The sequence below is a fragment of the Lacerta agilis genome, chromosome 18, assembly GCF_009819535.1.
Source record: "Lacerta agilis isolate rLacAgi1 chromosome 18, rLacAgi1.pri, whole genome shotgun sequence".
NCBI classification, from domain to species: domain Eukaryota; kingdom Metazoa; phylum Chordata; class Lepidosauria; order Squamata; family Lacertidae; genus Lacerta; species Lacerta agilis.
This window is the reverse complement of record NC_046329.1, coordinates 8,487,323-8,508,430: the sequence shown is the minus strand read 5'-3', so window position 1 is coordinate 8,508,430 and position 21,108 is coordinate 8,487,323. Positions and strand designations below refer to the sequence as shown.

At 50.7% G+C, this 21,108-nt stretch overlaps 1 protein-coding gene across 1 annotated transcript in view; it reads left to right on the top strand.

The window, feature by feature from the left end:
* EFNA2 (ephrin A2) overlaps positions 1-21,108 on the top strand; it is a 132,263-nt gene that overhangs the window by 94,428 nt on the left and 16,727 nt on the right. The window contains exon 2 of the mRNA XM_033136802.1: positions 14,499-14,791. Within this exon, the coding sequence (XP_032992693.1) occupies positions 14,499-14,791 (293 nt within the window). The remainder of the gene's footprint in view (positions 1-14,498; positions 14,792-21,108) is intronic.

Here is a 21,108-nt window from a genome sequence, read left to right as displayed (position 1 = left end):
TTTCCAAATCAGCGGTGCTACACAGGAGGATTCTACAGTGCAGAAGGAACCCAGGGCTTTCTAGGAACGGAAATCCTAGAATGAGTCAGAGCCGAGTTGGGGATTTTAAAATTACTTTATTTTTAGAAAGACGTTCTGGATGCTCCTCGTCGCCAGTAGCCGAACCCTTGCAACAGCCAGGAAGACGTATCTCCGCTCACTTTCCATGCCATCTCTGTCTCCTGCCCTGCTGTGGCTCCATCTTGTTGTGTCTGACGGGATTTTGCAGCTTATTGTTTTATTTTTATTTTATTTTTTTGCACCAAGACAGCAAATTAGCGCCACGCGACGAGGAGCCTGTTGAAGCCCCGCTCGTTTTAATTACAGCGGTTTGGCCGTCCCACCGAGGGAATTACAGAAGCCCAGCGGGGGACCTTGCCAGGTGGCGCCTCTTAAAACTCTGTTGACATTTTGCGAAAGGGAACGGTTTTAAATGATGACAAATTAACAGGCAGTCTCGCCAGAGCCGGCTGCGTGCACTGTCTGCGACGAGAAGCCCCAATTCCCCCCCCCCCCAGCGGAAGACGTCGAGTCAGGACAGCCCTACCCAAGTGCCATTCAAATAAATCCCCCAAAGGGCATTTTGTCCTCAAAGTGGCAAACCAGATGCCCCGAAGTGAAGACTCGGGCACGGGAGCAACACTCTCCCCTCCTGCGGTTTCCAGCAACTGGTTGTCGTTGGCATTTGTCCGCCTCGAGAGACAATGGAGTGCGCCTCCGGGGGTGAAGTCGATGTGCACCCGAGTGACCTCTCCGGGGCGCAAGCCTGGGCAGCGTGTCTGGAGGTCCTGGGCTGCCCGAACGACAAGACACCCGCTCTCAGCCGCGCTGTTGGGGTCCAAAGGAAAGCAGACCAAGACAAGACGTTCGGCACCTGCTTGGCGGCAGGAGTTGCCGGAAGGAGGCAAATAAGGCGCCGTCCAACTGTCATAGGGACTCCGTTCCGGATTTGTGTAGGGTGAAGAAATCCCACAAGGAGCGGAGGTTTAGGGTCAGAGCTTTCCTTCTCCTAGATGGGCTCTGCAACGAACCTCCCTGTCACACTACCCTCCCCTGTTACTAAGTTTATTTATTTTTATTTTTATTTTTTTGGTCAGGTGTTCCGGGTCAGACTAATTAGCCCCCCTCCCACCTGTCCCTCGGAGGTCCGTCAATGAAGTTAACTCCCTTGTAGATACAATATGGGAGAATCTTAGTAACCGGAGTGTCTTTGTCCAGCTGCCGCGGCCGTTTCTATTCCTTGCTCTGGGCTTCAGGGCTTAAACACCTTATTGCCTGCAGCCTCAGGGTCTCTCTCTCTCTAGATCCCTCTCTGTATCAGTCTGCTAAACCCTCTTAGCAACTCAGTGGCATTCACAATGTTTCAGCCCCTCCTGAGTGAAACCCCTAAGACACAAACTAACACCCCGCAGGACAGTTTGGTCTCTTCCCTGGGTTCACCTCTTCATGAGCAGTTTATAACCCGCTGGACCCAAGAATCGGCAACGTCTGACTTATAGCAACAAAACTAGTCTTTATTTATTTTTTAAGAGCATAACGGTTTCAGTAAATCAAAAGTTTAAACGTAGTTTCATAACAGCATAAAAGGTTTTCTATTCAGTATAACATGCTAAACCTTCGACCTAGCCTAACCTACCAAGCACTATCCTGGTCTCTAACCCTCTCTCCCTCGGTCACCACTCACACCCTCTTTCTCCCCCCTTGACCAACTGCCCGTTCCCTCCTTTTAAAGGGCGAAAAGTCCCGCCTCCTGCGAGCGAACTGCAACTCAAACAGGCGGAACCTTAACTCTTCACACGCTGGGGTTTCTGACCATACCCTGCCTAAGGGCAGATCCGTTACAGGCTCCCTTCCTGAGTGGACAAGCCTCACCTGCCCCTCACTTGTAGAAACCGCCTTCTTGACCGTTGGACCCCTTCTTGGCCCTGTCTGCTCCGGCCTGTCTAATCTGCCAGAGTCCGTCTTCGCATGCAGAGGAATCCCTGGCTCATGGAGGATTCGAGAGCCATCGGCTGCCCTCACCTGGTTCAGCCAGCCAGGCAACGCGGGTGGCGCTGTGGTCTAAACCACTGAGCCTCTTGGGCTTGCCCATCAGAAGGTCGGCGGTTCGAATCCCCACGACGGGGTGAGCTCCCGTTGCTCCGTCCCGGCTCCTGCCGACCTAGCAGTTCAAAAGCACGCCAGCGCAAGTAGATAAATAGGTACCGCTGCGGCAGGAAGGTAAACGGCGTTTCCGTGCACTCTTGTTTCCGTCACGGTGTCCCGTTGCGCCAGAAGCGGTTTGGTCCTGCTGGCCATATGAGCCGGAAAGCTGTCTGCGGACAAACGCCGGCTCCCTCGGCCTGAAAGTGAGACGAACGCCGCAACCCCATAACCGCCTTTGACTGGACTTAACCGTCCAGGGGTCCTTCACCTTTACCTTTAGCTAGCCAGTCGAAGCTGTTTCCTGGGATTGTGGCCACTGTTGTCACCTGCTGACAGCTTCTAGGAGCCCCAGGTGAGTGCTGAGTGCAAGGTTGGCGGTTAGGCATTGGTTATTGTGTTGGTTACTGGAAGGGTGGTCCCCCCCCCCCCCCGAATGATGATGGTGTGCAGGGAATTCCGTTAAACGAATCCAGGGGCTCGACATGCTTTTGTCCGAACCCCCGGTAGGGGGGACAGGGCCACGCAAGAGCCCCTGGGACCTCTGGGGAGAGGGAGGCCTCTTCCCCCCAGCCTCCTTAACGCTCCCCAGGTGGCATTCTCCCGTCGCTGACCGAAAGACAGCTCTGTCCCGGCGGACAGCTAGTCCGAACCAATGCCTACGCAGCCACTCACATGATTTGCGTTTGAATAAAGTTGTGGCCTAAATGATTGCCAAAAAACCCAAACAAAATTATGTCTGAAGTGTGAATTTCTTGGGGGGGGGTGGCTTGGGGACCTCTACATGCAATCCTTCAAACACGTAAACATTATCCTGTCCCCTCAAGAGACCCGCCACGTCCTTCCTTGTTGTTATTGGGGGGGGGGCACTCCTAATGCCTGCTTGCCCGTTCCTCTAGTATTTTGCCTTTAATGCGAATCAATTAATTCTGTTCCAAGGGAGGGAGGGTTGTGCTGCGGTTTCTGATGTTGGCCACATTTGCATGGAGGGCAGCCGAGGTGTTTTGTCTCCGAGAGCCGGTCTTCTGTGTGTCTTGTGCGAAGGGTTGGCGGTGAGCGGGAGGGAAGGGGGGAGGCGGGTCGTACATTCTGCATTTTTCAAAAGTTACCTTGCCGTGGGCCAGAGTTGCCACAACAGATACAGGGAGACGGAAACACCCGAACCTTTTTTGCATTAATTAGTTTGTTTCGCCTTGTGATCCCAGGACTTTACGGCGCGAGTAATGAGGTGTGCAGGTGCTTTAAAGGCTCCTTGGAAAAACTCACACTGTGACGATCGCAGACCGGAGCGTTTTATTATTGCTACTTCAACCTTAAATAAACAGCTTCCCGATCTGCTCTGGATTAGTATAGGTTTCTCGTGTGCATATGTATATATGGTGTTTGTTTGCCTAAAATCTATACACCACTTGATTCTAGATGCCCTTTTAAATGTAGGAGGGTTATTGCTTTGTTGTTGTTCCTATTCCTACTAAGTATTTTTTAAAAATATATATATATTTATTAACTTTTTCAAAACATGAACAAAATACATAAAACAAGCCAATGCAACTATTACAGACACGTTGCAAAAATAAAAATAAAATCTGTTACAAACAAACTACAAAAATGAAAAACAAATTATTTGTTAAAAACTGCTTCTTCCCTTGACATTGTTGCTTGACTTCCTCATGTCTACCCTTCCTGCGTTTGCCTTCCCGCCGGAGCGGTACCTATTTATCTACTTGCACTTTGACGTGCTTTCGAACTGCTAGGTTGGCAGGAGCAGGGACCGAACAACGGGAGCTCACCCCGTCATTGCGGGGATTCGAACCGCCAACCTTCCGATCGGCAAGCCCTAGGCTCTGTGGTTTAACCCACAGCGCCACCCACGTCCCATGCTTACCTCTGGTTAAAGACCTCCATTGAAGGAGAGTCCATCACCTTCCGAGAGAGACCTTTCCACCATCCAACGGCTCTTATTGTCGGAACGTTATTCCCGATGTTTAGCTGGAATCTCCTTTCTTGTAACTTGGAAGTCATCGGAACCCGCCATCTGGAGCAGCGGGAAACAAGCTTGCTCCATCCTCCCTTTGAAAGCCCTTCAGATATCAGAAGATGGGCATTGTATCATCTCTCAGCCCTCTCTTCTCCAGGCTAAACTTCTCTTTCAACCTTTCTTGTAGGGCTTGGTTTCCAGAACTTTTAACATCTTGGGTGCTGTCCTCTGTACGCTTCCCAGCTTCTCCGTACCCTTCTTAAACTGGGGTACACAGAACTGGACACAGGCCTCCAGGTGGATTACAACCCCCATTGGCCATGCTGTCTGTTGGCACTGCTGGGAGTTGGGACCCCCCACCACCACACCTAGGGGAGGGGGGGGAGGGACAGACACCGCCCTTCTTTGATATACCACATTTCTTGTGAAACTCAGTGTTTGAATCCCTCAAGTGAAATAGAGCACGGTGGAACCTCGGTTTTTGGATGTAATCTGTTCCGGAAGACCATTCGACTTCCGAAACGTTCGGAAACCAAGACGCAAAGAGCTGTCTGCAATTTCAACGGAGACAATTGGGGGGGGGAACTCAGGGGAAGCCGTTCGACTTCCGAAGCGCGTTCAAAAACGAAAGCAATTACTTCTGGGTTTTCGGCGTTGGAAAACCGAAATGTTCGGCTTCCGAGATGCTCAAAATACCGAGTTTCCACTGTATCTAAATACCGTGGCAGCGACAATTTGTGGTGAAATTTTGCAGTGCCATCGCAACATTGCCAACGATCGATGGTTCTTCTGGAGCAGGGGTGGGCAAAGCTGTTGGCCCTGGGGGTCTGGCTATAGTGGTTGGGGGCACCACGAGCTTGAGGGCACCTCTCCCCCCCCCCCGGCCCGAGAAAATAAAACCCGTGGAACTGGCTCTGAAATCAGCATAACCAATATATTGCGAATTGTTAGAGGAGATGGGAGAGACTGTGTTTCTGGGACCTTGCAGATCTGCGGCCTGTCAAGGATGGAAGCCAGGTGCCCAGGGAATTTTAAGCTGCTAGTCCTCATGGTTTCAGACGGATGCTTGACATTTCCGACGGCAGAACGGAGGAAGGGAGAAGGCTGGAGGGCCCGTTCGCATCTCCCCGTGATTAGCAGAAAGCTAGACAACTTATGCGAAAGCGGAGGGGAAGAAGTGGCGGAATGAATTATGCAAAGCAAGTGAAATCATGCAGATTTTGCCTCGTTCTCATTAAATAAATTAATTTAATCAAAGTAATTGCGCCCGTTTGCTTAATAGCTTTCAGATGAGCCCCGTCGCCTTAGCAGAGCACGCCAAGAGTCCCCTCGGATCAGGCCAGGATCCCACCTAGGCCCACTTCCGGATTCTCCGCAGAGCCTGCCCCCATCAGATGCCCCCGGGAAGCCAAAAAGGCCCTCCTGAGTTCCTTGTCCCCAGCAAATGCCATTTGTGATAGACTGCTCCTGTACAAGGAGGTTCCATTTAAACCCTCCTGGTAGAGATCGAACCAGATGCGACATGTGACTGGCTGATTAGATTATCTGTCTGGAAACTGTAGAAAAGGCTCCCTTTCCTTTAGAAGCTGCAGAAATGTGAGTTGAACCCCATAAAAACAGAGCTTTTCCTCTTTGCTTTTCCCCCTTTGCAAAAGGAGCTTTGCTTGTCCCCCTTTGCAAAAAAAGCTGCAAAACCTTTAGCTGATCCTCAAAAATACAGGGCTTTTCCCTTTGCAGAAAAAGCTGCAAAACCTTTAGCTGATCCTCAAAAAAACAGGGCTTTTAGAGGAGGAAAACCAGAAAAATATTTTTTTTTTCTTGTTTCCTCCTCTAAAAACGAGGTGCGCCCTATGGTCCGGTGCGCCCTATGGAGCGGAAAAATATGGTAAGTTTGAGAACCAAGGTACCACTGTATATCATTTCCCAGAAAGCCTTTATTACTTTACATGACCGTCACACATGATAAAAGGTATCTTTCAGAAAGGGATCTTTATTTGGACTCATAACTGTGCAGACACAGCATCGTCCCCGAGTCTCGGGATTCAGCGGTGCAGGAGTTTTGAGAGCAGGGCCAGGAGTTCGGGACTGGAGGGAAGCAAGGAAGATGTCCCAACGAGCCCCCTCCGCCCTGCCCACCAAGACGCGGGAAAATGCCGGGGTTGCAAATGCTGGCCTCATCGGAGGCGGGCAGCACTAGGTGGGCTGCCGGCCTGATCCAGCAGCCTCTTCTGAATGCCCGCAGCCGGAACCCGCAGGAGGGGAGAGCTGCTCGCACTCAGGTCCTCCTCGTGACCTTCTAGAATCTAGCTCTCCACTGTGAGAACAGGAAACTGGTCCAGATGAGCCACTGGCCTGATCCAGCTGTTCTGAGGTTCTTCGCTTGCAATTGCAAAGAGGAAGAGGTGTCCCAGGGGGGTTTGTTAGTGGGCTGGGGTGTGGACCCTGGGCACATGCTCTCTGTACATGCACTGGAAGGAATTGTTCTTTTGGCCCTTTCTGTTCCAAACACACACACACACCGAGAGAGAGAGAGAGAGAGAGAGAGAGAGAGAGATGCACAGAAAGAGGCTATAAAATCTAGGTTGCCGCAGCAGAGAGGCGGTCCTCTCTGACGAAGCCCCTCAGAGCTCCGAGACCTTTCAAGAGCTCCGAGATGAGTGGGACCCTAATGGCGAGGCGCGTGGTTGAAGGAGACCTAGCCGGGCCCGTTCCCCCCGGAGAGAGATAAACGCCATAGAGTGCTCTCTCCGGCAGCCTTGAGTAATGATATCATTAGCAGGTGGAAGCTGGGAGAGCGTTGAGCTTGAGAGGCTGGAGAGAGAGAGGAGAGGGCGGGGGGATAGCTAGAGAAAAGCAGAGAGGCTCGCTCTCAACTCTTAATGCAGATTCCAGGGCTCGACAGCTTTCCCGGTGGAACTTCAGCCTGCTTCGCACACAGGCTAGGATTGCTGGCGGGTTCGGATAACAACGCCCGCCCTAATGGGATAACCGGAGAGCAGGATTTGAGCACAAGGACCCGGCAGCTTCCTTGGTTCGCAGAATCGTCGGATCGTTGAGTTGGAAGGCACGCTGAGGATCATCTAGCCCAGCCCCCTGCAAGGCAGGAATATGCAGCTGCCCCGTGCAGGAATCGAACCTGCCACCTTTGCATTAGCACCACGCCCGAAGCGATGGAGCTATCCAGGCAGGTTCCTAATCAAACGGAAATTCTTCCTTTGGAAAGCTGCTTCTTTCAATCCACTCTTTTTTCCCCCAATCAACTTTTTTCTCTCTCTCAAGAGGACTAGAACCTTGTTTCGTTTTCAAGGGAGAGGCCGGTAGCAGAGCATTTGCTTTCTACACAGAAGGCTCCAAGTTCAGTCACTGATTGTTGCTGTTGTTGTTGTTGTTGTTGTTTAAATTCATGTACCATCCTATACCTGGGGGTCTCAGGGCAGTTGACAGAATAAAATCAAGATATCGAACTACAAAATACATAGCAAAAATAAAAGCAACAACCCAGTAGTCCCCCTTTAAAAAAAAAACCCCGCACATTTTAAAAGGGCATAGGGTGTAAATCAGATCAACCAAAGGCCTGATTGAAGAGGAACGTTTTTGCCTGGCGCCTAAAGGTGTATAATGAAGGCGCTAGGCGAACTTCCTTGGGGAGAGAGTTCCACAGATGGGAAGCCACTGCAGAGAAGGCCCCGTTCTCATGTTGCCACCCTCTGGAACTCTAGAGGAGGAGGCACACGAAGGAGGGCTCAGATGATGATATTGGGGTCCGGGTATGGTTATATGGAAAGAGGCGGTCCTTGATGTATCGCGGTCCTGAGCAGTTTAAGGCTTTATAGGTCAAAAACAGCACTTTGAATCGGGGCCCGGAAACTCATCGGTAGCCAGTGCAGTCGGACCAGGATCGGTGTAATATGCTCAAACCATCTTGCCATCCGGTGAGCAACCTGGCCGCTGAATTCTGCACCGGCTGAAGTTTCCGAACCGTCTCCAGAGGCAGCCCTACGTGGAACACATTGCAGTAATCTAACCCAGAGGTTACCAGAGCATAGACGACAGTAGTTAGGCCATCCCTGTCCAGATAGGGGCATAGCTGGGCCACCAGCTGAAGATGACGGAAGGCACTCTGGGCCACTGAGGCCACCTGAGTCTCGAGCGACAGCAAAGGATACAGGACGTCCAAGCTGCGAACCTGCTCCTTCAGGGGAAGTGTAACCCCACCAAGAGCCAGCCATCTGGTCTAAGGAACCCCCCACTAACAGAGCCTCAGTCTAATCTGGATTGAGCTTCAGTCTGTTAGTTCTCATCCAGTCCATTACCGAGGCAAGAGACTGGTCCAGGATTTCCACAGCCTCCGGTGAGCAGCCTGGCCGTTGAATTCTGCTCCGGCTGAAGTTTCCGAACCGTCTCCAGAGGCAGCCCTACGTAGAATGCATTGCAGTTATAAATGGCATCTACAGGTAGGGCTGCCCGAAACCCTGGACAGCTGCTGCCAGTCAGTGTAGACAGAACTGAGCTGATCTGCCTGGGCATCAGGCTGGGCAACCAGCACGTTTCCGAGCGCAATTCAAAGTGTTGGTGCTGACCTTTAAAGCCCTAAACAGCCTCAGTCCAGTATCCCTGAAGGAGCGTCTCCACCCCCATCGTCCAGCCCGGACACTGAGGTCCAGCTCCGAGGGCCTTCTGGCGGTTCCCTCCCTGCGAGAAGACAGGTTACAGGGAACCAGGCAGAGGGCCCTCTCGGTGGTGGCACCCGCCCTCTGGAACGCCCTCCCGTTAGATGTCAAAGGAATAGACAACCACCTGACTTTTAGAAGACATTTGAAGGCAGCCCTGTTTAGGGAAGTTTTTAATGTTTGACGGACCATTGTATTTTAATATTCAGTTGGAAGCCGCCCAGAGTGCCTGGGGAAACCCAGCCAGATGGGCGGGGTATAAATAAATAAATTATTATTATTATTATTAATATTAATATTATTAAAATTATTTTAGGGAAGTTTTTAATGTGTGATATTTTTGTATCTGATTTTTGTTGGAAGCCGCCCAGAGTGGCTGGGGAAATCCAGCCAGATAGGCGGGGTACAAATAATAAATATTATCCTTATTATATTATTATTCATCGGTTCCCAATCAAACCAGAATTCTCCCCCAAAGATCTCGGCAGGGCTTAGCCTTGGCCTTGGAGTCGCTTGGCTTTGCAGAATCAAGAGACGTCCTTTCCTCTCGCGGCCTCTTCCACTCTCCTGCTCACTCCTGCACCTGCCGCGGTTGCATTACTCAACCCAGCGGTGCGCTCTCGTCTCGTAGGTGGGCCACAGTTCTGGGGGGGTGGGGGGGGGAGAGAAGTGGCCCCGCCCTCGCACGCTCAATTGCCACTTCTCGGCTCAGTGGGAAGCTGCCGGCTGCGGCCGTCTCCATTTAAATGGAGATGTGGTGTCACGTCTTCCGCTGGGCAAGGAAACGGCTCATGGAGAGTTATAGATCTGTTTGGATGTATGTATGCATTGCAAAAAGGTAATGCGTTTCCGCTTCTGAATGCTGGTAGGCGGGGGGGGGGGTGGAGAGTCAGAGAACCCCTGGGGGGCCCACAGAATCTATGCCCTCTCCATTGGCACACAGATGTGTTGGGGGCCCCAGGAATGAGAAACTTTCGTGGGGTGGGGAGGGAGGTATGCAAACCTTGGAACCACACAGGATTCCTTTTTTCCTTTTTTTTTTAAGGCTCTGATCCCACCTTCATTTTAATGTATTGTACTGAGTTTTGCACTGCACGTTTAAATTCAAACATTAAACATCGCCATCGGCATTTAGGATTCTCCGAATCCTTAGAATCCCCTCCACTCTTCCACGGTTTCCGTTTCAATCTTTTTCAACCGCCTCACATGTTTTCGCTATTTTTCTTAAATAATCCATTTTTTACAAAAATAAAATAAAATAAAATAATAATCCATTTTTTTACCTTAGTTTTTAATACATTGCAAGTGCTTCTCAAACCCTGCCAAAGTTTTTAGTTGTTTGCAGTGCTCTCTTAAGAACCATATTTTTCGTTCCATAAGAGGCACTTTTTTCCTCCTAGAAAGTAAGAGGAAATGTCTGTGCGTCTTATGGAGCGAATGCATGGTCCCTGGCGCCGAATTCCCTAGGGGCCAAAAGCAGATCGTGCTCTTTTTTTTCTTACAAAGAGAGAAGGGGGTGTTGAAAGGAAGCCGCTGGAACAGCTCTTCAGCAAATGATCAGGGAGAGAGATAAGGCTCCCTTTCCAGCCCCGCCCCCTTGCCCAGGCCTCCATTGTTGAATGCAGAGGGAGGCTGTTTGTTTCCCCACCGACATGGGACTGGCTGATTAGATTATCTGTCTGGAAACTGTAGAAATGGCTGGAGGACTAGAAGCTGCAGAACAGTGAGTTGAACCCCATAAAAACGGGGCTTTTCCTCTTTGAAAAAGAAGCTGCACCACTTTCAGCTGATCCTCAAAAAGCAGGGCTTTTCCCTTTGCAAAGAAAGCTGCACCACTTTCAGCTGATCCTCAAAAAAGCAGGGTTTTTCCCTTTGCAGAAAAAGCTGCACAACTTTCAGCTGATTCTCAAAAAAACAAGGCTTTTCCCCCTTTCCTCCTCTAAAAACTAGGTGCGTCTTATGTTCAGGTGCGTCTCATGGAGCGAAAAATACGGTGCATTGCGAATGTTTCCCCATTCCTTATTAAGGTTCCTCTCTTCCTGGTTTCTGATCTTCCCGGTCATTTTCGCCATTTCGGCAGCGTCCACCATCTCCATCAGCCACTTGTCTCTGGTCGGGAGTTCATCTTCTTTCCATTTGTGGGCCAGCCATGGTGGTTGGGGCTACACCTCGAAGTCCACCTTAATTTTTGTGCGGGTGGCGCTGTGGCCTAAACCACTGAGCCTCTTGGGCTTGCCGATCAGAAGGTCGGCGGTTCGAATCCCCGTGGCGGAGCGATCTCCTGTTGCTCCGTCCCGGCTCCTGCCGACTTAGCAGTTCCAAAGCACGCCGGCGCAAGTAGATAAATAGGTACCGCTGCGGCGGGAAGGTAAACGGCGTTTCCGTGAGCTCTGGTTTCCGTCGTGTGCCAGAAGCGGTTTAGTCCTGCGGGCCACAAGACCCAGAAAGCTGTCTGCAGTCCATAGTCGCCTTTGACTGGACTTAACCGTCCAGGGGTCCCTTACGTTTACCTTTCTACCTTATTTTTCTCTCTCCACCCCCCCCGCCACCCCTTAAATCCTCTCCCTCCCTCTCTCCTCCTTTCTCGCTCTTTTTTCCTGCCACCCCCTTAACCCCTTCTCTTCTTGCCATCTGTCTTTTCCGCCCCCCCACTTCGCCCCCTCTCTTCCAACCAACCACCTTTCCCCTCTTAATTCCCCCCCTCGTCTCCTTCCCACCCACATGAAATTAAGCCAAGCGTCATGCTTGGGGGGCCCCCCCTAGGTATACAGAACCCCCCCTCCACCCCTCGATCTACGGTGACAGAGTGTCTTGGAGGGAGGGAGAGAAGGGGGATAATATGGGGGTTCGTCCAGGAAATGCCTTTTTCGGGGACGACAGTCCTCAGGACGCAGAGGGTGGGAGGAAGCCGGGGGGGGGCATTAGACGAGATCGGCCAAAGAAGGGGGGGAGAAACGGCAGTCTCAGAAAGCAATTAGTTATGGTGTCTTAAGGAGCCCGGTGAACCCCCTTCCGAAACTGAGATACCATCGCCTGATTTTCCTGCTTTGACTAAACCCCTAATCTCCCAGATAATCTGTCTCAAAAAATGCAAGATACATATATATAGAGAGAGAGAGACAGAGAGAGCTAGAGTTGGCCTGTGAATATAACACCTGAGGGGGCGCGGGAAACGATTCTCCCTGCCCCCCCGCACACTACTTTACTAATCACCTACTGTTGCCAGTTTATTAATTTCAAGAGGTGTTTGGTTTAATCTTGTAAAAAGGTAATGGGAAGAGGTAAGATTAGGCCGACCACGTGGACGTTTCGGGCACTCGGGGCCCGGCAGAATCCGGCGGAGCTGCCTCGTAGACATCGCGTGGAATCTTGGAGCTTGAAGGGGCCCCCCGAGGGTCATCTAGTCCAACCCAAGAATCCGCAGCTGCCGAACCCGCAAATTTGGTGTTGCCTTCGCCGCTCTCTAATCAACAGAGCTGTCCGGCTATCGGCAGCATGGCAGCGGGCAGGAATTGGCAGAAGGTCCAGTGGCTCTGGGGTGCTTGAGCTTCAGGGCACCCCCCCCCCCAAAACCCACCAGCTGTAAATTTCTCCGCCATGGCGGCGTTTCGAATGTGGATTCCCCGGCTCCTAAGTGGAAATGGTACGCAGGGAAATATTTCGTTAAACAAATTCTGAACGCTGTTCTGCACGCGTCAGGGCGGTTCGCAGTCGCAGGGCAGCTGCTCTGAATGCAGAAGGCGCCAGGTTCAGCCCCCCAGCAGCATCTACAGGTAGGACTGACGGGAAGCCTGGAGAGCATCTGTTGCCAGCCAATTCTGAGATAGATAGACTCAGTATGGGGCTGTTCCCTACGCTGCTTTTTAAACCTTTGTTCGCAATGACGATGTAAGGTCGTTCAGTGGTTGCTCACGAGAAATCAGCCAAACGCAGAACTTCTAAACCTAAGTTCTTTATTGTGCAAAGTATTTACAGTGGAGCAAAAGTTCAAACGTCCATCTCATCCCTCTGCAGAGTCCAGGAATGAACCCTTCCGGTTCTTGGTCCAGCAAAAGGATCCTGAACCCCCGCCTCCCCCTTCCACGTCCTTCCTGTCTGCGAACTCGGAGCATGGGAAACTGTCCCTGTTCCCCGCTTCCCCCTTGGTGCTCAGGCTCTGCGATCTCTTCACAGCCCCTGCGCCGACTTCCTGCCTCTAACTCCCCCTCCCCACAGGAGGAATGGTCGCTTCCTCCTGAGGAGGGGGGTGACGAACTGGTGAACAAAGGGGGTGGTTCCCTGGACTGCAGGCTCTCCCGGGATGCTACCTGTCGCGGGGAGGGGGGGTTTCCTGACAGACGAGGACTAGAAACTTGGTTTGCTTTTAGAGGAAAGGCTACGAGGTTATGCATGGTGTGGGGAAGCGGATAGAGGGAAAAAGTTTTCTCCCGAGTCCGTAATAAAGGAATGGAAACAAGGCAAATCGGCTCACCCTTAAGCGTACGAGGAACAGGAGGCGGAAATGAGTGCGAAAGGGATGGTCTGTATGTTTAGCTGCAAGAGAGGAAAGGGGCAGCTCTGAATTCCTAAAACGAAAGGGGAAAAGGCACTTTGTACATGCTCAGAGATTCCCCCAAGCACATGCAGCTGTATACAAGTGCTGTGGCCTGACGTGCGGTTCCTGTTAGAGTCTGAATGGCTTTGATTTGGGTATTCTCTGAACACCGAAACTCACCTGGTTTTTGATGAAGAAGAGAAGGTTAAGGGGTATTATGACAGCCGTGTTCAAATATATAAAAGGATGTCACACAGAGGAGGGAGGGAGGTTGTTAATGTGTTAATGTGGAGGTTGCGAGCGGGGACATATTGAACATATTGCGTAGGAGCCTAGGAAGCTATGAGCATTCTCCTAAAAATAAAGTACGGTCCCAATCCTCACGATTCAGAATATACTGGGTTGGTTTTAAACAAAAACACAGGAAGAGGAGGGCAACCAAAATGGTCCAAGGCCTGGAAACGATGCCTTAGGAGGAACGGCTTAGGGAGCTGGGTATGTTTAGCCTGGAGAAGAGGAGGTTAAGGGGTGATATGATAGCCATGTTCAAATATATCAAAGGATGTCATATAGAGGAGGGAGAAAGGTTGTTTTCTGCTGCTCCAGAGAAGCGGACACGGAGCAATGGATTCAAACTACAAGTAAGAAGATTGCACCTAAACATTAGGAAGAACTTCCTGACAGTAAGAGCTGTTCAGCAGTGGGATTTGCTGCCAAGGAGTGTGGTGGAGTCTCCTTCTTTGGAGGTCTTTAAGCGGAGGCTTGACAGCCGTCCGTCAGGAATGCTTGGATGGTGTTTCCTGCTTGGCAGGGGGTTGGACTGGATGGCCCTTGGGGTCTCTTCCAACTCTAGGATTCTATGATTCTAAGATTCTATTGCTGATGAAGGAAGGGAAGGAGGATGAAAAAGGCAGAGAATTAGAATGAAATAATGGTTTTGAAGCTCAACATCAAAAAAAACTAAGATCATGGCCACTGGTCCCATCACCTCCTGGCAAATAGAAGGGGAAGAAATGGAGGCATTTTACATTCTTGGGCTCCATGATTAATTGGACTCAAGCATCCAGGTTATATGATTCTGGTGACATTCTAGGCTTTCCCGTTCCTTAACCTCTGCTTTGCCCTCCCCCTGCAGGTTCCACCAGGGCGACTACACAGTGGAGGTGAGCATCAACGACTACCTGGACATCTATTGCCCGCACTACGAGCTCCCGTTCCCCATGGACCACATGGAGAGATACATCCTGTACATGGTCAACTACGAGGGCCACGACTCCTGCGACCACCGCCAGAATGGCTTCAAGCGCTGGGAGTGCAACCGGCCCGACTCCCCCAACGGGCCGCTGAAGTTCTCCGAGAAGTTCCAGCTCTTCACCCCGTTTTCGCTGGGCTTTGAATTCCGACCGGGGCATGAGTATTACTACATATGTAAGTACCGGGGACGCCGGGTGGCGCTGCGGTCTAAAACCGCTGAGCCTCTTGGGCTTGCCGATCGGAAGGTCGGCGGTTCGAATCCCCGCGGCGGAGCGATCTCCTGTCGCTCCGTCCCGGCTCCTGCCAACCTAGCAGTTCGAAAGCACACCAGCGCAAGTAGATAAATAGGTACCACCAAGAAGGCCCTCTGCCTGGTTCCCTGTAACCTCACTTCTCGCAGGGAGGGAACTGCCAGAAGGCGCTGGGAACTGGACCTCCGTGTCTGGGCTGGACGATGGGGGTGGAGACGCTCCTTCAGGGATACTGGGCCATTTGGGCTTTCAGCGTCAGCACCAACACTTTGAATTGTGCTCGGAAACATCCTGGGAGCCAATGGAGGTCTTTCAGGACCGGTGTTATATGGTCTCGGCAGCCGCTCCCAGTCACCAGTCCAGCTGCTGCATTCTGGATTAGTTGCAGTTTCTGGTTCACCTTCCAAGGTAGCCCCACATAGAGCGCATGGCAATAGTCCAAGCAGGAGATAACCAGAGCATGCACCACTCTGGCCAGACAGTCCGCGGGCAGGGAGGGTCTCAACCTGCGTACCAGATGGAGCTGGGAGACAGTCGCCCTGGACACAGAACTGACCTGCACCTCCATGGATAGCTGTGAATGAGAGTTGAGAGCCAGTGTGGTGTAGTGGTTAAGAGCGGTGGACTTGTAATCTGGGGAACCGGGTTCGCGTCTCCGCTCCTCCGAATGCAGCTGCTGGGTGACCTTGGGCTAGTCACACTTCTCTGAAGTCTCTCAGCCCCACTCACCTCACAGAGGAGGAAGGGAAAGGAGAATGTGAGCTGCTTTGAGACTCCTTCAGGTAGTGATAAAGCGGGATATCAAATCCAAACTCTTCTTCCTCTTCTTCTTCTTCTTCTTCTTCTGGGGCTCGGAACATGCTTGTGGGCTTCCCTTGGGGGAAGTCTTGTTGGCCACCCATGCTGGACGGGCCCAATCCACCAGGCCTCTCTCCTTACGTTCCCCGAGCTCTTCCTCCGAGCTACATTTCGAAATTAAGCAAAATCGGGAGCGGCCGTAGCCAATTTAAGCAATCCTGATTACTCCGTCGATCCTAGACCAAAGCAATCTCGGGGAGCGTTTTAATTAGCCGGCGTGACTCTATTTAACCTGGTGGGGGCCACATTCCACAGATAATAATGAAAATAAACCAGTGTGTGTGTGTGTGTGTGTGTGTGTGAGAGAGAGAGAGAGAGAGAGAGAGAGAGAGAGAGAGAGAGAGACAGAGAGAGAGAGATGCCCCTTTGCAACTCATCCGTTTTCCCCCTTGCAATCACGTCCGTCGCGGCAGCTGGGGGGAAGGGGAGGATAGAGGGACAGCGGCGCTAAAGACGATTCTGTTCCCAGACCATGTTCCAGCTTGTAAATGATTTGAACTGTGGCCCTCCCGCCGGGGCCTGCAGGCCCGGCTCGGCTACCAGGGAGGAAAAATAATCAAACGCTCGAAATTAGCTTCCCGGACCACCCATTAAGAAAGCCCCTGATTTAAGAGTCTTCATTAATCTTGATTTTCTTCCCTTTTTTGTAAAGAAACAATGGCGAGAGAGAGAGGGAGGATCCTGGCTTTGCTCGGGTACGAGAGTGTGCCTGAAACCTGGCCCTGCAAAGGCTTCTGGTGGCTTGCTGTACGCTGTGGTCTAAAGCGCCGAGCCTCTTGGGGCTTGCCGATCGGAAGGTCGGCGGTTCGAATCCCTGCGGCAGGGTGAGCTGGGGGGGGGATCTGTGGCTTCTCCTGCTTGCACTGCTGGGACATCAGAGCAGCTAAGCCAATAGGAGCCAAGGAAGCTTCCCGACAGAGGCCTGCTTGACATCGCAGCATCTAAGCTAGTAACAGCCGGAGATGATGTAACAGCGCTTAACGCAGGCCTACAGTGGCACCAGCTAAGCCAATAAAGGCTGGAGGGGTTGCCGGTAGCCTGCTGTGACATCAAAGCAGCTTAGCCAATAACTGTTAAGAGAAGTGAAGACGAGGGGGCAACCCAAACCATCAAGCGATTTTCAGTTCAGGGAAGTGGCAAGGGGAGGCAGCGGTGGAGGAAGCCTCTCGGGCACCTGGGGCGGGGCGAACTGTCCATAGGGGTGGGGCACCCAGCGCCCATAGGGATGGGGTGCGCCATGGGGCTTCAGCCGCCCTACAGCTGGGGGGAGGGCAGCGGGCGGACAGCGTGGAGCCCGTGGGCACCCGAGACATGTGGCTTGGGCCCGCTGCAGGCCCCGCGGTGAGTGCCGCCCACCATTTTGTCAAACCCCCCTCGCCCAGGGTAGCCCGCACCTAACGCGCCCCCTTGCTACGCCCCCTTGCTACGCCCCTGAGTGAAGGTCTGGGGGAAATGATATGAAATTATTCCTGGCGCGGAGGAAACAGAACACGAGAACTCGTGGATTCAGGGCAGAAGAAAGGAAGTCCTTCGTCACGCAGCTCTGATTTAAACTGCGGAACTGCCTGCCACAAGAGGCGGGGATGCCACCCACTTGGATGGATTTAAAAGCAGGTTGGGCATGGCTTTCAACGGCCACGGCGCTGGACTAGTTGAGCCTCCCCTTTGGCCTGATCCAGCAGGGCTCTCGTGTGACACAGGCCTTCTGTGACATCAGAGCAGCTAAGCCAATAGCAGCCGGAGAGGCTGTGGGTCTTCCTACCGCCAGCAGAAGTGGCAGAAGCCTGTGTGTGTGTGTGTGTGTGTGTGTGTGTGTGTGTGTGTGTGTTGCAATTCCCCTCACCTTGAGAGGTCCGCGCAGGTCTCCGTTTTGCAACCGCGCAGCTTGAACCGGGCCCCCGGCGAGGAAAGAGATCGGGCCCCCTTTGCGCTGTCAGTTTCAAGGTCAGCGCCGCGGGAAACGGGGAAACTTAACATCACACGACCCTCTCCCGAGCCATCTCTTGAACCAGAAAGTTGTTCGCGTTTCCCACCCCCCCTCGCTGCAATCAATAGAGAAATGTTAAAATAATAATAACACTATTAATTAAAATCCACGACCCCAAGGCACTTCATGATAGCAAGCCCTCTGTCTCTCTCCCTCGGTCCGGAATCGGGCAGACGGAATTTATCTTTCTCAATATTTTTCTCCTCTCCTCCTCTAAAGCATCTGTTTTTCAACTTCCTTAATTTGCTCCTTTTATCTATATTAAATTACCATTTTCTCTCGTCGCACGCAGCCCTCCCGCCCCCCCTTCTCCCTGTGTAAAATGTCACTTGCAAAATAACTACATTTACTACGACACGCTCTCTCTCTCTCTCTCTTTTTAATGTCGTTAGGGAAAGATTACACAGGAGTAAACAGTGAAACTCATCACGGCGAAAGCCGGTTAGAATTCATGTCATGTGGAACATTACAAATTACGCTTCTTTGAGGGCCCTGTATTTAGCGGACATGAAAGAACAGAGCCCTACCTCCTTCCACAGCTTGCAAATTGGAATTCTATTAACCTTCCAGGAATCTAGATGAGCGTCCCGGCTTTGCTGTGCGGTTCTAGGTCAAGGTTAAACAACACTTTTGGGGGCCACAAGAGGGTCGCTTTTCGGCTTTGGAGATGTTCGTTGCAGAGGGTCTGGGGGGAGGGGGTTAAGAGGGAGAGTCCTACCCAGAATTGGGGGTCCGGGGAGGGTGGTACCCAGTGCCGGATTTAAACTAAACAAGCAATAGCTCCGGGCCCCGCTCTCTTGGTGGCCCCCCCAAAAAAAATTAAAGGGAAAAAGAACCCAAGTGTACATTTCCAGAACCCTCGGTCCATGGGGAACGGGAGGTCGTAGTGAGGGCAATAGATGTCCAGGAAGTCGTTGATGCTCACCTCCACTGGATGCTTGAGTCTAGTTAATGCATGAAAGGGTTAATGCCATAGAGTAAGCTGTCTTGCCAGGCTTAGCCTTGTGTCACTTCCCTTCACCTTGGGAAGAAATGGGCAATCAAGTCTTTTGTGGTGCTCAGTCTGCACTCTCTTGCCCCCCCCCCCAAAAAAAAATAAAGGGGGGAAAACTGGGTGTACATTTCTTCTCTGGTCGGGACTTCATCTTCTTTCAGTCTCTGGGCCAGTAACATCTGCACAGCTGTGGCCTCATACGTAAATAGTATTTTCTGCTCCCTTGGGATTTTGGTACCTAGAATTCCTAAAAGGGAGACACTTTACTACACTTTCCACATGCCAGCCCTTTAGATACTTGACTATCCTATCTCCTCTCAGATTCCAAATCTATGCAGCTCCTCAGCCTGTGGATTTTTGTCCTTGTACAGTCAGTTAGCTCCTTCACACTCCACCCAGGCAAGCGATTCCATCCATCAGGGTCCAAGGGCACACCTCTCTTTTTTTAAAAAAAAATATTATTTAATTAATTTTCCATATTATTTTATTAATATTTTAAATTAATTATTACATTCCTCAGTAATAATATTATTAATTATCCATCTCGCCTTTTGCTTAGAATAGATAGCCTCTATGCCTCTTAACAAATGTCATTCCAAAGTTCATCTGCTCTAGGGCCTTTCAACATAAAGGCCCATGAAACATTGTCGAAAGCTTTTTCCGCATCAATAAACATCAACGCTGCCTGTTTATCGTTTCTCACTTTCAAATACTCAATGATATTTATTATATTTCTAGTATTTTCTTTCATTTGCCGACCTGGGAGGAATTGTGTTTGAGCTTGGTGGATTATTTCTAACCGTAGACCTTCCATTCTCCTTGCTAAAATATTTGCAAATATTTTATAATCACAATTTAATAATGAAATTGGTCTATGATTTTTCACTTCTAATGTATCTACACCCCCTGGATCTCCTTGGAGGAACAAAGGGAGGGCATAAATATCATGCAATAAATTTAGGTTAGGCTGAGAGACAGTGACTGGTCCCCAGGATTTGAAGAGGGTCCCGAGGGCCAGATAAAGCGACTTGGAGGCCTGCATCCGGCCCCTGAGCCCGGGTTCTCCCACCAAGGACTCTGATGCGGTTAAAAACAAAAACCACCGCCATTCCTTTTGGCGGCAGGAACTCTGCACACGCTCAGAGGCACTCTGAGTTCATCGACAAAATAAAAGCTGAGAATGGGAGACGGTTTCCTTAACAAGGAAGACACGGGCGTGTGTTCGTAAAAATTGCCAGTACATGTCCGGGGAGATCTTGATTCAATCGTGTTGGCCGACCCCCCCGCCAGCCCCCAGTCTAACTGCAATGTTTAATCAGTTTGGCCAATGTAACAGTGCCGGGGTCGGGGGCGCCAGTCTGGAATTCGGTTTGGAAATTAAGCCAGAAATTCCGAAGGAATAAAGGAATGCAACAGGGAAAATCCATTTATCCTTTTTCTTTTCTCTCTCGTTTTAATGGTTATGCAGACTAAGGACCCGTGAGTTATTTGTGTTGGAAATGTGCGCTTGGCCCTCTCGCCGGCTCCTCGCACCCAGAGCGGTTTCCAAAAGGAAGCCCGCCCTCAATTTAAATAAATCCAGCATATGGATAATCCTATTGCATGCTAATAATAGAGGAGTTTCAGTGCTCCGAGCGCCAGGCCTCCTGCAGTCTGAATGGTCAGGTTGCAGCAACGGGGACTTTTTAGTCCAGAGAAAAGGCAAGCGAGAGGCGATGCAAGGGAAGTTTTGGTAAAACGCAAGATGGGATGGGGGGAGGAAGCGAGCAGAGAGCTCCCCCCCCCCCCCGTGTCTCTCGCAATACTAGAACTCGGGGAACATCCGATGATGTTGAGGGTTGGAAGATTCAGGGCAGGTAAAAAAGAAGGTGACTTCTTCACGTGGCGCAGAGTTAAACGGTGGAACTCACTGCCACAGGAGGCAGCAAAGGCCGTCAACTTGAATTTCTTTAAAAGAGGATTAGACTATTCGCAGAATAGGAGGAGGTGAGCAATGGCTATTAGCCATGACCAGAGGCAGAAAAGTTGTTGAGCTTTTTGTTTGTTTGCAAAATCGTCGAGCTTTTCTTTTTTAAAAAAAAAAAAATATTTTATTATTTTCACATTAAACAACAGAAACACAATGCACACACAAATACACAACAAAGCAAACATAATAAACACATTAAGCAAAAATGACAAAAAATAAAAGAAAACTTATACATACCTACATACACAGGAACAATAAACTATCATTATTTAATTCTAGTTTCTATCTTCTTTAGGGGGGGGACTTCCCCCGTTCCCTCAACTGCGTTCAATATTAATATACTTTAGTAACTTTGTATCTATTTTTAACATCTACCACTCTTCTTAATAGTCTTCAAGATATTAATTAATCAAATATAATTCATTACTTAAA